General features: G+C 43.1%; 1 protein-coding gene across 1 annotated transcript in view; it reads left to right on the top strand.

The window, feature by feature from the left end:
- The first annotated feature begins 10,574 nt into the window (after positions 1-10,574).
- The window catches only part of prdm16 (PR domain containing 16), a 173,258-nt gene continuing 167,862 nt past the window's right edge, over positions 10,575-15,970 (top strand). The window contains exon 1 of the mRNA XM_047579019.1: positions 10,575-10,919. Coding sequence (XP_047434975.1) covers positions 10,883-10,919 — 37 coding nt within the window. The 5' untranslated portion in view covers positions 10,575-10,882. The remainder of the gene's footprint in view (positions 10,920-15,970) is intronic.

Here is a 15,970-nt window from a genome sequence, read left to right on the forward strand (position 1 = left end):
AGAGGAACCCCCCCAAACCTCCCTCGCATGCATGCACATATGTACATTTCCTCCTACATTGCATGCCACCACCATCTCTCCTGCTTTTTTGCCTAATGCTCTGTACATAAAGGAACAAATACAATTGGGATTTTTCTGTTTTTTTTTCTTCTTAGTTTTAGTATGCCTTTTCAGTTTGTGCGCTTTAGATGAAGGTCCAGTTTCCTGGTGCAGCCAGACAGACAGACAGACAGACAGACAGACAGACAGCCAGACAGCCAAGACAGAGCCGGGCTGAGCTGCTGGGAGCAGACAGCAGCCGATTGTGAATGTGAGGAAACAGATCAGTCTGCCTGGCTACAAGCACCGCAATGTTTTTCTACTTGATTGGTGACTGATGCTGCTTTATCGACACCCGTCCCGCTCATCTGTCATAGTCAAGCACAAGCACACATACCAGCACATGTTTGCCCTAAATGCATTTATTTTAGTATTTTTCCATTCAAGTCTGCAAAATGAAAGAAGATATACCGAATGATGAACATCAAATAATAAAATTTTACATATATTCAGATCATATATTCAGATCGTTATACAGACAAACAATAATTTTACATCCAAAAAGGTGGTTGACATGAAAGAATATTTTTTTTTTTCTGTTTTCCTGATAAAAAACTGACAGTCGTTCTCTTTTCCAAGGTGGAAGGTGATGAAAAATAAATTGTTATTGACCTAAAGACATTTGATTGCAGAATCGCTGCAAAACGGTCAAATTTGCGACATTCAGGAGTTGTGGTTTACCGGAGGGAGGCTGAATCCCAAAAAGCATTATAAAGTGTCAGATTCATTTCCTCTTCACTGGCACTGGAAAGCTGACCGTAGCCGAATTGTCAGAAGACAGTGCTAACCACCAGTTACTGTAAATCAGTCCTTGAAGTCTCGGTAACGCTGGTGGGAACACGCTGAAGCATGTGATGGAATGATAAAACTTTTACATTTCAGTAACCTTTTCTTAAATGGAAATTCATGTGGCGGTAGAGACCATCTGGTAACAATGACCATTACAAAAAAAAAAAGAAAAAAAAAAGCGTTTTCGTAGAGGAGTTCTTGTGATTTCCTTTTTAGATTTGCTTAGTTAATGTACTGGACAATTCCCAGGAGTTAAGTGTAGGGTTACAGAAGCACGCACACACAGAGCAGAGCAGACCATCCCACAGGACTCAGAAAGTCGAGAGGTGCCACCATGACCCCGGGCCTACAGGTGTCTGTAAGCCCAGTCCTCCACACACCGAATTCCTTGCAGCTGACAGGCTATAAGTGTCCCACAGTAGCCTTTTTCCAACTGACAACTTCAAAAGGTTACACTGCATGGGTCACAACAAAACATTATATTCAGCGTACGTGTGACATGACGGTGGGGGGAAAAAATCTCCAAAATAGAGTGGCAAGTTGTCCACTTTTACCACATGGCAAATGTCACAGTGCGACATATATGGGCTCATGAAAATGGCAAGCGAGGACAGGGGCGGATCACAGATCCGACCGTCTGTCGCACTTTATTAGGACAACCAGAAAAGAAGCAAGCTTTCCCCCGTCTTACTCTGTGACACATTTGGTCCACAGATGAGCTCGACTGTAAAACAAGCCCTGGGATGTTAACAGAAACCGCGCTGCCAAATAAAATCCTTCCGATGATGAGCAATCAGCGTTAGCGTGCCGGCTAACCTTAGCACGCCAGCACCATGCTGAGCGACTGTCACTCAAGCGTTCCTCCCCGACCTCATCTAAACAAACATAACTTAATCGTTCATGCCAAAGCTGCACATTCACTTAGATGTGTTTTTGTTTTAGAAATAAGAGCAGAAGGCCCAAATGGTACCAATTTGAAGTCAATAAACTCTTCTCCTCTGAAACGCTCCGACATCAAAAGAGTCATGTGGGTGTCCTGCTCAGTGGTAATGGAATTGTTAGGCGTGCTCGGAGATTTGGCAGCCAGCTCCCATCGGAACAGAGCAGGAGTGGAGGTTGGCAACCTGTTAAATTCCTTTTGCCTCTTACAATTAGGTGAAACAATCAAAACACACAAACACAACACATGAAACGTGTGGATAAAGGTTCATAGGATGTAGACGTTTTTTTTTTTTTATATAAATAGACACTATTTCTTTCATATGCTCATTTTAACAGCATACGTCCAGCTCCAGTCAGCTCACTCATGATATATTTCGTATTTCACGCTCTGACCGGCTCCTGTCTTCCAGCGTAGAAGCGATGCCTCCTCGAAAAACTGGAGAAAGACGGAGGCCCGGTGCAAGCCCATTGTGCAACATGTGTTTGTGCGTCTGACACAGGAGGGCAGTCTTTCAACGCTTCACTCCGTCTGCGCCATCGATCAGTTCAGGTACGAGCCTCTGCAGCTGTAATTATTTTCCAATGCCGCATCGAGCGTTTGATTATCGGACGCCTTTATTCGGATCTATCAGAGCTCTGCCTCCCTTTTGTTCTTTTCCATTCTCTCTGGTTACGTCAGGTCGTCTCGCTCTCCTTCTCCTCTCCCGATATTCCTCATTTCACCTGCCTCTCTGTCACCCTGTCACCCTCTTTGTCCAAGAATGCTTACAACTCCTGCTCGAGCTGTCAAAAATGAAACATGTCCCGGGTCAATATTTATCCAAGTTGTGCATGAAGCTATCTGCCATTTCAGCACTTGCTGTGCCCCTTCAGCAAACAACATGCGGCTCAGATGCACATTGCAACTTCTTGCGCGTGTTTTTCTCTCCTTGCCTCTTTCTTCCTCCACTGTTTTTCGCACTAAGCTCAATAATTATACAGTTCATCCAGTCTTTTTTCTTGTGGGTGAGCGTGTCTTAGAGACGTTCTTCATTAACTCTTCCCCACTGAGCCACCCTGGGGTTATGTGCTGCTGTGTGGAGGAGATTTGGGGAAGTGGGGTGGTCCTGCAGAGGAAGTGGGGGAAAACCCCGGGAAGTGCTGTTGTTTTTGATGTGTTGCCGAAGTCCCACCCAGCCCCCACCTCCACCCAGCATCGCCATCAACCCCCCCACCCCACCCCACCTCCCCACCACCACCCTCCCACCCCCCCGCAACCCTCCACAGGAGCTCCTATTAATCATCTTGTCAGTCCGGCAACATGCACATTTGCTTTCTTGCCGCAGACACACATATACAACACCATGCAACAAAACAAACAAATAAATTATGTAGCTGGTCACTGCCTGTTCTGCGCGAGTCTGAAGAGAGAATGAGAGAATAATCTCGATGGAAATGGAAACGGTGCAGGAGAGCTGCCGGGGTTTGTTTGCTGCTTGCAGTGTTTGTGCTTCAGTTGTTGAAACCTTTATTGGTCTTTGTTGGGTTGTAGAGTGTTTGGTGTTTTATGGTTTGTTTCCTATGTGATGTCAGGCTTATAGTGTAAGTGTGCAGCTCGGCCTAACTTAATTTTTTTCATGCTGGGAAGCCATCTGCTCCTGTTGGGGGGGAAAAAAGGCTAAGTTGAAAATGTTTTTTAGCCAGAACGCAATACACAGCGGTGCTCTGCAGCCCTGTACTGGACGGAGTAAGGTTGTGCTCACACATGGCTGAGTATGTGTCTTCATGAGTGTGTGTCAGGTAAGTTTTACTCATCTTTGTGATTTGTTTATAAGTAAACCTCGGACCAAGGGTCTGTGTGCCTCGGCATCCATTCACCCCGAGACCGTGACATCTGAATGTTATCGAAATAGATCCATGCGTTTCTGAATATTTGGACAAAGTCATATGCTTTCACGCATGAGAAATAATTCACTTTGCTGAAGCAGAATGGAGTTTCATAAGAACAGCTGACATGTTGGCCGCGCCGCACGTGTTTTCGCTTCGGACTGGGCGGAGAAAAGCCTCCGGCGCTGAGCCTTTCGGCGTGCCTCCTGCTAAGCATTTTCACCACTACGAGTGTGTGTGTACGCCGTGTTGTGGGGCCCCGCTATAGTAGCAGGCTACAGTGACGTCACTCCCCCCACATACATTATAATTCATCAGGGCTGAGTCAGTGTTTGCGCGGAGACTGTGGGATATGAAGCTCTTCAGAAAACCGACCACGTTCTACGCTCCTGAAAAGAGATTTTTATTGGTCAGGAAAGGAAACAAGCTCTGATTCTGTTTTTTTTTAAGCTTAATTCAATCATTATTGCTGTGATATAAATCTGCAGCCACGTTCTCCAAGGTATTATAGCTGATGGTGTATTACTTTTGATAGAGTAAAAGACACATCTGTCCATTGCACTTTCTAACTACACATTTCCCCCCCGAGTTATCAAAGCTGCTATGATGAAGACCAAATCAGATCTTTACAGGAGGCGAGAACAAAAATCTCAGGTTAGACTTTCAAGGGTTGTGCGTTTCAAAGATGAGAAGCTGAAATCCCAGGAGCTGGTGCGCTTCAAAGAGCTGTTGAGGGGTGGCAGACTCCTCTCCAGAGTCCTAACCCGCCGCCATGCCAGGCTGGTGTGAAATGGACACTTGTGGGCTCTGCCTGTTCTGTCTGTCCACAGTTGTTAATGATAACATGCACCGGCCTTGGCACTTGATGCTGCTCGCATGAGCCTCTTATATCCTGCCAAGTTGTGTGTATGTTCCCAGCGCTAATGCGTCTGCGCCCGTGTTTGTTACCTACCGGAATCATTCTGCAGGATGGCTGTCACTACGTTTAGCCGGGGAAGTCGCTGTCCACAGCAGCTTTCACTTCAGTGATAATCAGTTATTCAGTAGCCGGGCACTTTTTTTGGGGGGGATCAGATTTGACCATGTTTCCATGGTGATTGATTTTTTTTTTTTTTTTTTTTAAAGAGCACAATTACATTTGTCTTAAAATATGCACGCTCTTTCCTTTATTTGAATGAATTCACAGAGTTATGTTCAATCAGGAAACTAAGTCAAACCATGTGAAAAAAAAATGTACCCAATATTAATGAAACTAGTTTGCTTCTTTTTTAATTAAAACATATTTCCATTTATGACATTCAAGAAAATCCCCAAATAATCTACTGTATCACAAAAAATCATTTGTGAACATGTTTTGTGTGACTGTAGTACCACACTGTCGCCATCGTCATTTTGACCATCAAATAAATAAATAAATGAAAAAAAATAAATAAATAAATGAAATCTAGCCTACACGATTGGTGCTTCCTGCAAAGCCTAACACTGAATATATTGTCTCCACTGCTATACCATCTATACCCATATTGCACCGGGCTTTTCCCGTGCCACTGAACTTGCATAAAACCGTGCGCTCTTTGGCTGAGTTGTAAAATATGACAGGCTATTTCCCCCCCCTCCGCTCTAAACTAAAAGATTAACATTGTGATTCCCAGTGTCCCAGCAGACAGCTTTGATTGATTACATCATATTAAGGTCATTTCTACATCGGGGTAATTTTCACTCAAGCCTCCCGGCGATATTTTAATGTGCATTTGTTTGGCGCGGGGTTGTCGGCCGCTCGCTGCTCTGATCTGCGGGGAAATGAATGGCGACATTAACGAGCGATTAATTAAGAACAACAACATTAATGATGATGCCACGAGAGGGACAATTATTTATTTATTTTCTATTATTTTTATTCTTTGGAGGGAGGTACACCCTATTCCCACACAGGCTTAATCGGATTTTGTTTACATTTTGCAAATTCATCGTCAAGTCATCCTGGGATTTGAGCAAATATTTTTGAGCGGTATTTTTTTTCCCTATGAAATTTATCACATTATGACGTAAAATGTGATAATTCGTTTGACTAAAATATATATATATATATTTATTTTATTTATTTTCGGTATTATTTATTTGCAGGTTACTGCAGGTAGTCAGTGTGTGTGTGTGTGTGTGTGTATATATATATATAATAAAGACAAAACATCTAATTATGTATTTAATGTTTTGTTGTTTTCCTGATCGAAGCGGGCATAGTGTAAAGCATATTTTCAGGCAATATAGATTTGATATGGAATTAATAAACATAAACCCTACAATTTAATTATTTTTTTTTTAATTTATTTTTTTGCAAGATGTTTAGAGACCAGTAGCCAAATGTGCTGTCAGAGCATTTCAGTTAAGTTTGGTTTTCCTCCCTATGTATTTTTCATTCACAATCACCAGCACAATTTAAAATTCACATATTTTTTTTTGCAACATTTTTTATTTATTCGCATTGTTTTCCAGATGTGAAGCGCACTGCATATCCGTCGGAAAGCTCCTTCCAGCGCAGCCCCTCCCCTCCCTCCCCCGCAGAGCTCCCGCGTCTGTCCAGCCTCTGCCCTCTAACCTCTCCATATTCCTGCTCTCGGTAGCTGTGGCGCAGAGCCCGTCCGTCTCTGACAGCATGTTAACAACGCTGCAAAAAGGCCCCAAAGAAACGTCTTGGATTAGCGGTCAGATTTCCCATTTCCCATAGAAGCGCAAGGTCCTGAACCCAATTAATGGCTAATAATTACCAAGGCAACATCACTGTGACCGCTTCTGGGGACTTCATTAGACGAGAGGAGGGAGCGGCCCGCTGTGGAGTGCCACTCCAAACTAAGACTACAGAAAGAGGGGGGGAAACGCGGGGGTTTGTAATTGATGGCTGCTGGAATCTTGGTGAATTTGTGCTTATCGATTTGCGGGGCAGAAAAAAAAAAAAATATTGTGTTCACTCTTGTCTGAGGTGGCATGGATGCCATCATCATCACAACCATCACGGCCCTCGTGCTCGCAATCACACCGAGCAGTGCGCCCCGCCGCAGCTAGTTACCGTGTTTACTCTCCCATTACATCGACTGTGGCAGAATTACAGTTAGCAAATTTACAATGCTCGCTGCGCTCACAAAAGGGCCCGCCGCGGCTTTTTTTGATGCCCCCCCCCCCCGACTCGCCTCATCCGCGGGGCCGGACCGCGAGGTGCTCCATTTCACATATCTAATGTGCGCTGATGTTATCTGCGCGTAACGTCTAATCCAGAGACCCGGAGCCTTTTCCACCGCGGATAAAGCTTGGGTTTCAGCGGCCTGTGTGGGTGTGTGTAAGGGGGTGGTTGGGAAGAGGGAAGAGGGGAGAGTGGAGAGGAGGGGGAGGAGGAGGGGGACGGTGTGGGGGTGTACAGTCACCGCAGTCGAGCCACACCAGTCCAACTAAAGTTCTGTACCCCCACACGCGCCTCGCCTCCCCCAACGCACCTATCACCATCGAGCGGTTAAAGATGAACGGCTGCGATAATAGGTTATTTGGGTGAGATTTTGAAATGCATCTTTTATCATTATTATTATTATTATTATTATTATTATTATTAGAGTTATGTTTTAATAAATGAGTACACGTTACCCGTTGGGTTCTGTTATATTACTGTCCCAATGAATAACTTTCTAAAACCAGGATTTACCATGAAATCAGACAAATATTTTAGTTGTGCGGTGTGAGGCCTGTGCTTTACGATACGGCATATGTGGAGATACGTGGAGATATGTGCAGACTTCAACAATTCATCAAAACGAGATTAAGAAACACGAACCGAAGTGGCGCAAATGCGTCCTTCTTGTCGTATAAGCCGCCAAAACGATTAGGCTGTAAAGAGTCCTCAGACCACTTAAAGGCTCTAAACTCTAGGGGCCACTGAGACAATGGCTCCATCTAAACAATGGAATACCAGGGCGAATTTAAACGCTGATTTAAATCGTAATAAATATAAAAATAATGTGTATAATTATGCCAAATGCACCGCGTGGAGGTGGATCTTGTGTCTGTTTGCTCGCCGTCTCTTGCAGCCGATTGTGAACCTCGCCTGCTTCTGTTTAGTCTTGATTATAGGGATTAATAAAAAAAGCCGAGAAGGGACCCTGTGCAGGGTGCAGCAGCAGCAGCAGCAGCAGCAGCAGCAGCACATCTCTCTTCCGGGGACGCAGCCAGCGGTGCTGCCTTCCTGCGGAGCGAGGTCGGGCCGCAAAAACAAAAGCAAAAAAAAAAAAAAAAAAAAAAAATCCACATCCACTCCTCCAAAAACGAGTCCTTTCCCGCGCGGCCGTTCTCTGTTTCCACCAACCTTTTTAAAGGCCGACGTTTAAATGGTGCAGAAAACTATCCCCCAACGGGTCAGTGTCGGAGACGCTCGCAAACATAATCACAGTTAATTGCTGCTTAAAAAAAAGGTGTTGCACCACGTGAAACGTGTGCCCAACACGCCGTGCAGGAAATGTTTAAAGGCCTGATTTATTTTTTAATTTTCTCTCTCTTTATTATTATTATTTTCGAGCGGCTGGTGGAAATAATTCCGACAAACTGAGAAAACTTTTGCTAAATTTCCCCCTTTCCCTCCAGGTTTTCCTCTGGATGAAGGCCATCAATAAAACTAATCGATTAAGACAATGGATTATTGACATGTTGTAGCCACGCTCCCACGGTCCTTTCAGACACCAAGAAGGAATAAACAGAACCTTTGTACACCGGTGTTCCCATATTCACATAATTTATTATTTGTGTATCGACCTGTTTCCTCTCGGAGTCTTTAAAAACGAATCCCTGGACGTGTTTCAAATGATAAACTTTGCACAGGGACAAAAAAAAAAAAAAAAAAAAACAGTTTTGGGTCGCGTATCAAGGTGGCCACCTCCTGATACCTCACCCTCCCCGGAGCTGTAGCTACGAAAGCGTTAACTCACATCTGGAGCGCTCAGTCAGGCCGGTAAAACAAACCACCTCGCCCCGTGATGCTAGACAAACTCCCTAATATACACAGCTAATGTATGCTAATTACTGCTGATTATTATTGATTAATGATCATTCGTTTCGCCTCAGCTCAGGGGAAAACATCCCACGGCAATTTCTCTCCGGGACAGAGTGGAGACGTGTTTGATGAGCTCAAGCCTTTATTCAAATCAGTTGTTGTTGCGTGAGCAGTGCAATGAGCAACAAGCTGAGGGTCAAACGTGAAATGGCAGCACTTATTTGCATCGGTTAGAATATGAAAAAAACACCAACAAAATATAAGAAAAGGAAATTATAATTTTAATAATATAATGACAATAATAATAAGGATTCCGCATGGATTTGAAAGTGACCCATGTAAATACGGTGCGATTCGCGTCCAGGGAATTGATCCCTGAGGCTCTCCCTCCCAGCAGAGTGCAGTTGCTCCATCACCACCGATCTTTAATAGGCTCCAACATAGAGCCGCCTTTATTCAGCTAAACTAGACGGAAACCATTCCCATATGACATGCAGGCTAAAGGCCCGGGCACCACATGAATATAACGAGCAGCCTACCACCGCCAGGAAACACTAGACTCTGCTCCCTTTCAGCAGAATAAAATCCAAATAAATGTTAATACGCAGAAAATCCATTTTTTAAAGTTATTATGAGAAATGCAAACAAAAAATATTTAAGCTGAACAATAAATAGTTTTAAAATATAATTATTAATAATATTATTATTATTAATAATAGTAGTATATGTATATATTAAATTAATCATAGCTACAGTAAATTATATTAAATAATAAAATACTATCAAATTGTGTGTTAGAAATGCACATGTATGTAAATATATAAAAAACTTAATATGAGCGTATGGTAAGAAAAAAATTATTTCTGCAGAATTATCTTTGATACTTGCTCCTCAATAAATGCTAGATAAAAATGGTCGTTTACAGAAATCTAAAAAAATTACCTCGTCGTCCTTCAGGCTACATCGAACTGCCAGGCGCACGGATTAACGTAACAGGCTCTCTCCTGCCTGCAGCAAGCAAGCAAACAAACAAACAAATAAACAAACAGGTGCAGAAGTCACAGTGGCGCAGAGAAAGTGTGCAGCCCGTCCACATCCGCTCAGGTGACCGGCGCCCATGTGCAGTGTGCTGCTGAGGGTGAGCGCTTCTCCCCGAGAAATAGCTGCTGCACAATACGGTTGTTACAAATGTGGAACATGGAAGGAAGGAAAGAAAGAAAGAGGGGGAGAGAAAAGAAAAAGCGTGGACTGCTCCCCGGCTAGGACTCTGCTGGTGGAGGCTTTATGCGTGCGTCAAAACAGCTGCTGGCCGCTGCTTGTCCTGAGGGCAACACGGTTTACACACACGCGCGCACACACACACACGCACACACACAACCAAATCATAGCCCCTGCAAAGTTGCATCAACAATCGAGCCTCGGACTGTTTTACGCCTGCATGTGAATAAATGAAGTTAAAAATAACCCCTGGAATTCGAGCACTTTTTGGCACACGATGAGAAATCAGCTGCGTCAACAGGCTGCGCACCACGTTTCTGCAAATCTATAAATTAAAAAAAAAAAAAAAGAAACTTCATTCGTCAACATTTATAGCAAGCATGTAAACACAAAAATTTAAACATAAAATAAATAAATGTATATACGAATGTAATCAATAACCATGTGATTAGTAATAATAATAATAATAATAATTGACGTGTTTCCATTTTTTTCGACCTTGACCTCACCACCATACCTCACTGTGTCCGCCGCTGTGTTGGAGAAAACCGAGTAGGCGCTGTTAAAGGGGTAAAAATCCAAGAGGGTGCTGGCAGGAGCTGAATGGGGCGGGTGGGGAGGAGGGGGGGGGGCGCACGGGTGAGAAGGGGGGACGAGGGTGAGGGGGGGAGGGAGGGAAGGTGAGATGGTGAAGAGAGAGCGGGAGGAGGAGGAAGAGGAGGAGGGGAAGAGATAAGTGATCTAAAGGGGAGACGATAGGACAAAAAAGTGATGATGATGAATACATTGGAAAGTTTTTTGGCCCCGGCGAGGGTGTCAGATTGAATGGCCTGTGCGCATGTGCGAAGGTGTCCAAACTGACAATGCTGGTGAGATGAAGATAGTGTTGTTGCTGCTTCTGGGCTCACGGAGGACGACGAGAGGAATCTACAAGCCGACAAGATGAGATCCAAGGCGAGGGCGAGAAAACTGGCCAAAAGTAGGTCTTACTTTTTCCCCTTCTTATCGCTTTCAGCCGCCCGGCTCCAAACTCCCGGTTCCGTACATGTCCAGTGAGTCCTTGTCATTTGCCATACCCTTAACAGAGGATGGTGCGACCCTTTGTCCAGAGAACAACTTTTTCTGCTCCAAATAAACGCGTCCGGCTCCGGGTGTCTGGTAGCGCCGTTCCCCTGCATGCTGCGGTCTTGGCTTCGCTGGTTCCAGTGTCAGAAAGTTTCATGTGTGATGAGAAACGCCGCTGGTGCTTTAGTTGACTACAGAACTGTAAAGGCGCAGATAAACACTGCCGTCCAAATCTGAGCTCCGTCTCGTATTTCGCCGTTTTCGGTCGTCGGAGGGGTTTCTGCGGAGCCTCGGCTTCATTTCCCCGAAGCTACCGAGAAAGTTGTCGAAATGGATAGTAACTTTTTTTTTTACAGAGCCGTTCCAAGTCTTGTGAAATAATATTCCCGGCTTTTGAAATAGTGGGCGCTGTGGCACTGCTCTGCCGCGAGTAGCTGCAGCAGCTCAGAGCCGAGCTGGGCGCACTCAGTCTCTGCAGAGGGAGACGCCGGGACGCACATTTAGAAAAGAAAAAGAAAGAGGGCAATATTTGAAAGCAGACTTTTTTTTTTCTTTCTTTTTTTTTTTTTTACTCGGTCCTGCTCGGTTTAGCAGAAGATATCGCTCTCCGGCAAATGTGTTTGGTCCCAGGGACAGCGGACTGCTGCAGACTGGTTCCTCCTCGAGGGAATGCCAATCAATAATGTGTCTTGAAATCGCCCTTACCACCACTGCTGCTCGCGTCACACGGAAAATTCATGTATTCGTTTTTTTTTTCTCTCTTTTTTTTGTGAACATGAGCACTTTGTTGTTGTTGGAGATGGACCATGTTTATTGTTGGCTTTTGCTCATTGTTGGTGGGTCGATGTCGGAATCGCGTTTCTCTGAACCGTATTTTTATTTCCCTGCATGCTCAAGTTTTACGGCCTTATTATATGGGTCAGCCTCTGTGCTGTTTGTATTTTCCTTTATTGTGTTTTTATAGTTTTATTGCATTCATCGTGATTTATCTCTGTGTAGTTTTGTGGGAAGCCAAATCTTAAAAATAAGACACGTGTATCCTGTCCTTATATTTATGTTTTTAAAAATAATAATAATAATGATAATAAAAATATTAAAAACTGTGCCTGTCGTTTTGTATGTCGGACAGGCTTGACTGCATGTTCACAGGCCTTCATAAAGTTTGTAACTTTGCCACTGGCCTTGTTAATTCAGCCTGCACCCTGACCTCATGTTTCACACAAGTCAGGCTTTTTTTTTTTTTTTTTTTTTAAAAAAAGAAAGAAAAGAAAAAGAACACATCTAAAGTGAAATAAATACACGCATAAGTACGTTTTAAACAAAACTAAAGATTTATTTTACCTAATCCTAAAAAAATTATAATTGCGCCTAATAATAATTAAATGGGATTATTATAACGTTTTAATTGTTTTTTTCCCCCGAGTGTATTCTGATGTAAAATAATAAAAATGAATGAGCGTTAGCGTTATAGTTGTTCCTATTTTAATTTATTTATTGCCGCCATTTTTTTATTTATTTATTTATTTTTTTATTATGTTCTGGTCTTATTATTACCCTTTCACCTTCTACGTGATTGGATGGAGGGGGTGACGGGGATCAAGTTCCCGTTCAAGTTTAAGACAAAGTGGGAGAAAATGAACGAAAAGCAAACCGCTAATTGGGCTACTTTGGGGGTAAAAAATACTTAAACACGTCGAGGATCCCGCTCCTTGCCAGTAATTGCACTTGGTCTTGATCTCTAAACAGCCTTGATAGTCTGTTGATCCGGGTGCTAATGAACACAAATACCTGGCTTTGTGGCACTCAACGTCGGAGCAGCCTGTGCAGCCCGGAGGCCTCAGGTCTGTTGTGTTGCAGCGGTGTAAGGAAAACAGAGCAGACAGGAGACATGAAAAATATCTTGTTCTTCTTAACATTCAAAAACATGCAGGCCCACGACTTTTGAATACGACCTGTGGAAGTGTGTTTCAGTCTCTCTTCTTCTTCTTTTTTTTTTTTAAAAAAAAACAAAAAAACAACTCAGCTATATGTGAGGCCCACAGCGGTGCGCACCAGCTGGTTTATCATTTTATGTTTAACCCTCGCGTATTATTTCTTCTCTTTTACGCACACATTAAAGGCCACCATTTTTTTTGACTCCACAGTCCTGCAGAATATTAATATGTGTTTGCTTTAGTAAAAGCCTCCCATTGATCACTAGTATGAGGCCGTTCTGTTTGTTTACATGCTGCGTTAATGCGTCTTTGGATTATTAAGGAAACTCTCAGTTGCTCCGTCGCCGTTTGTAGTACACACATATGTATAAATATTTCAAATTTAACACCGATTTTTATTTTATTTATTTTTTACTTTGCATTTGTGAAAATGTATTTTCCCATATTTACTAAACATGGAGTAGTCGTCGATTCCTGACGCGACATCTCTTTTTCTCAAAGATACCGGGTTTGATACGAGGCTTGGCCTCGCGTTATCTCAAAAACTAAAGATCGATACAGGCAATCTGCTAGGGAATAAAGACCCAAACCGACAATATAAATGCCTTTGGCACCTGTAAGTTCACTGCTCAGACACTGAAGCTGTGTTTACCATAGCCCGACCCCTGCGTGTGTGTCTGCGCGCTACAGAGGGCTGATTGTGTTTGAAAAGTTTAACACCTTGCGGCTGTTTTGTTGTGGTATTCTTCTGGGCCCATATGTAGCCCTTAAATTGGTTTTGGATCAATTAGGACTTCCGGTTTAGTGAGCGTACATGTATTTAGTTATTTAATCTTTTTTTTTTCTTTTTTCTTTTTTTTTCCTTTCCAGTGGACAGGTGAGACGCATAGAGACGCACGCGTCTTTCTCCCTCTCTCGCTCTGCTGCATGCGCGCAACAACTGCACAGGAATATAATTAAAACAGAAGCAGCTTTTTGTCACATGTGGAGGAACAGGAAGGCGCTGAATCCACGCTGATTCTCACCAAAGCTTATTTATTTAATAGACTTATTTTTTTGAATCCTCTCCTTTATCAGGTGACTACAATGAAAAGTAACACCACATTTTTGTAGTGCTTGATTTTGTCGTTTGTGTGATTTTTTTACGCTTATTATTTGTTTTTAATAATTTTTTATTTTTGCACAAAATGCCCCACTCCTCTCCTCCGCAGCCAGTTCCCATCCACCTCTCTCTGTCTTTCTCTCTGGCTTATTTCTGCTAATTGCCAGATATCCTATTGATCTCTGCGTTAAAGGGCCCTTATTAGATGGACTCCCAGTCATGAACTTGGCCTGGCTCAACAGCTTCTGGTGTTTTGACAGAAGTAATAAAACCCAACCCATAACACTTTAAAACCAACAATGGTAGCTATGTTGAACTTCTGGCTAAACGTTCAGGGTCCCGTGCAGGCTCCAGTGTATTACTGCTATGCAGCTGTAATGTGTGTCAGATAGCACTCCTTCATGTTCACAGATTAGAGCCTGGACATAAAAATTATAGGATCATCAAATGAAACGGAAATGTAGGGTATGGAAGTGCGCTCTTCGTGACCTTTTCCGTGTCAATCCGAGTTTTAGCTGCTTTTATTTTGAAGCTAATTAATAGAAATTCTAGTAATGACTCACGTTTTGGTCATTTTAGAAGACTTCCTCAGTTAAATTTAATTCCAAATTCGTCACTAACGGATGAATGCTTGTGATTTGCTTGCTGTGGCTTTACATATAAATTCTGGATGTACCTATAAGATCTTTACCTTATGGCTGCAGACCTTTCACAAATAAAACAGGATGAGTGTTCTTTAAAAACCCGTTCACTTTCATGTATGATGATCTTTCAAGGAAACTGTTTCAAGACTTGAAGTTTTACATCTCAAAAATGATGGACAGTGGCCTAGGATGATCATTAAAACGTACACCTGGACAAAAAACGCACCAAAAAAATGGATGACGTCAAACGACAATCTGTCCTTTTCTTTATTTTTATTTTTCATTTCACGGGAGCGTTGCTTGCCGTCTCACAGCATCACAGGGGACATCCTGCCTCGCAGTGACTTGTAAAATCCAGTTTCCACGGTGTCGGGAGTTTCGCTCCAAACATTTGGACCGATTTTAGGAGCATTTGTGTCAATCTCTGAATGATTGAAAAATTGTGTAGCCTAACTAATTGCATCATTCCGCACTTGGCGAGGCCACGTTAGCTGCATAAGTACTTGATTATGGAAGTTGGTGGGATGTCAGTTCCTCACGGCGCGCGCGCGTGCGGGACACAGTTCGGCGCGTGAACAATGGGTCCGTTTCGACTTTTTCCATATTTGTTTCCTATTGTTTTCCACTTTGCCCGTGTTTGTTTGGTGAAGTAGTTTTGTGCTTTGCAAACTATTCTCAGAATGAGTGGTAATCCAAGAAACGTTGGGCAATGTACGCGCGATCTTGCCAAAGTTTACCATTCGGTTGTAGCGGAGGGGAAGGTATTTGAGGTCGCTCAGTGTTTTGGACATGGTCAGCTCCCTATCAAGACACTATCTGTTGCCCTAACGCATTTACCTCACGTAATGTAACACAAATAAAGATGCAATAGTTTTTGTAACTATATCTCCCAATCTGCTGCGAGAGGCACATTCTTGAACGACTCCGAGTCTCCACATTACCCAGAAATGTGGAGGACAGTGTTGTCTGACGTCTCCGGTTTGCTTACGAGTCCTAAATCTTTGAAACAGTCAGCCCGTAAAGAAAACTTCTGTGATCTCTTCCACCTGTGTGGGGAGTAAACAGGAGAGAGAATTAAGGAACTGGTTAGGCTTTGATTTACGGCAGCTGTAAAGCTCTAAATCGGGGAGATTCATTCATTAAAGGAATATTCCAGTTATTTGTATAAATAGTGCGTTTTTTACGACCTCTGCTCTGCAGCCGGTATTTAAATGTTTTCTTTCACTATCTTTGACTCCTCCTCTTCCTGCTGCACATTAGGTAAGACGGTGTTTTACCACCGGGG

This window comes from Mugil cephalus, chromosome 1, assembly GCF_022458985.1.
Source record: "Mugil cephalus isolate CIBA_MC_2020 chromosome 1, CIBA_Mcephalus_1.1, whole genome shotgun sequence".
Classification (NCBI taxonomy): domain Eukaryota; kingdom Metazoa; phylum Chordata; class Actinopteri; order Mugiliformes; family Mugilidae; genus Mugil; species Mugil cephalus.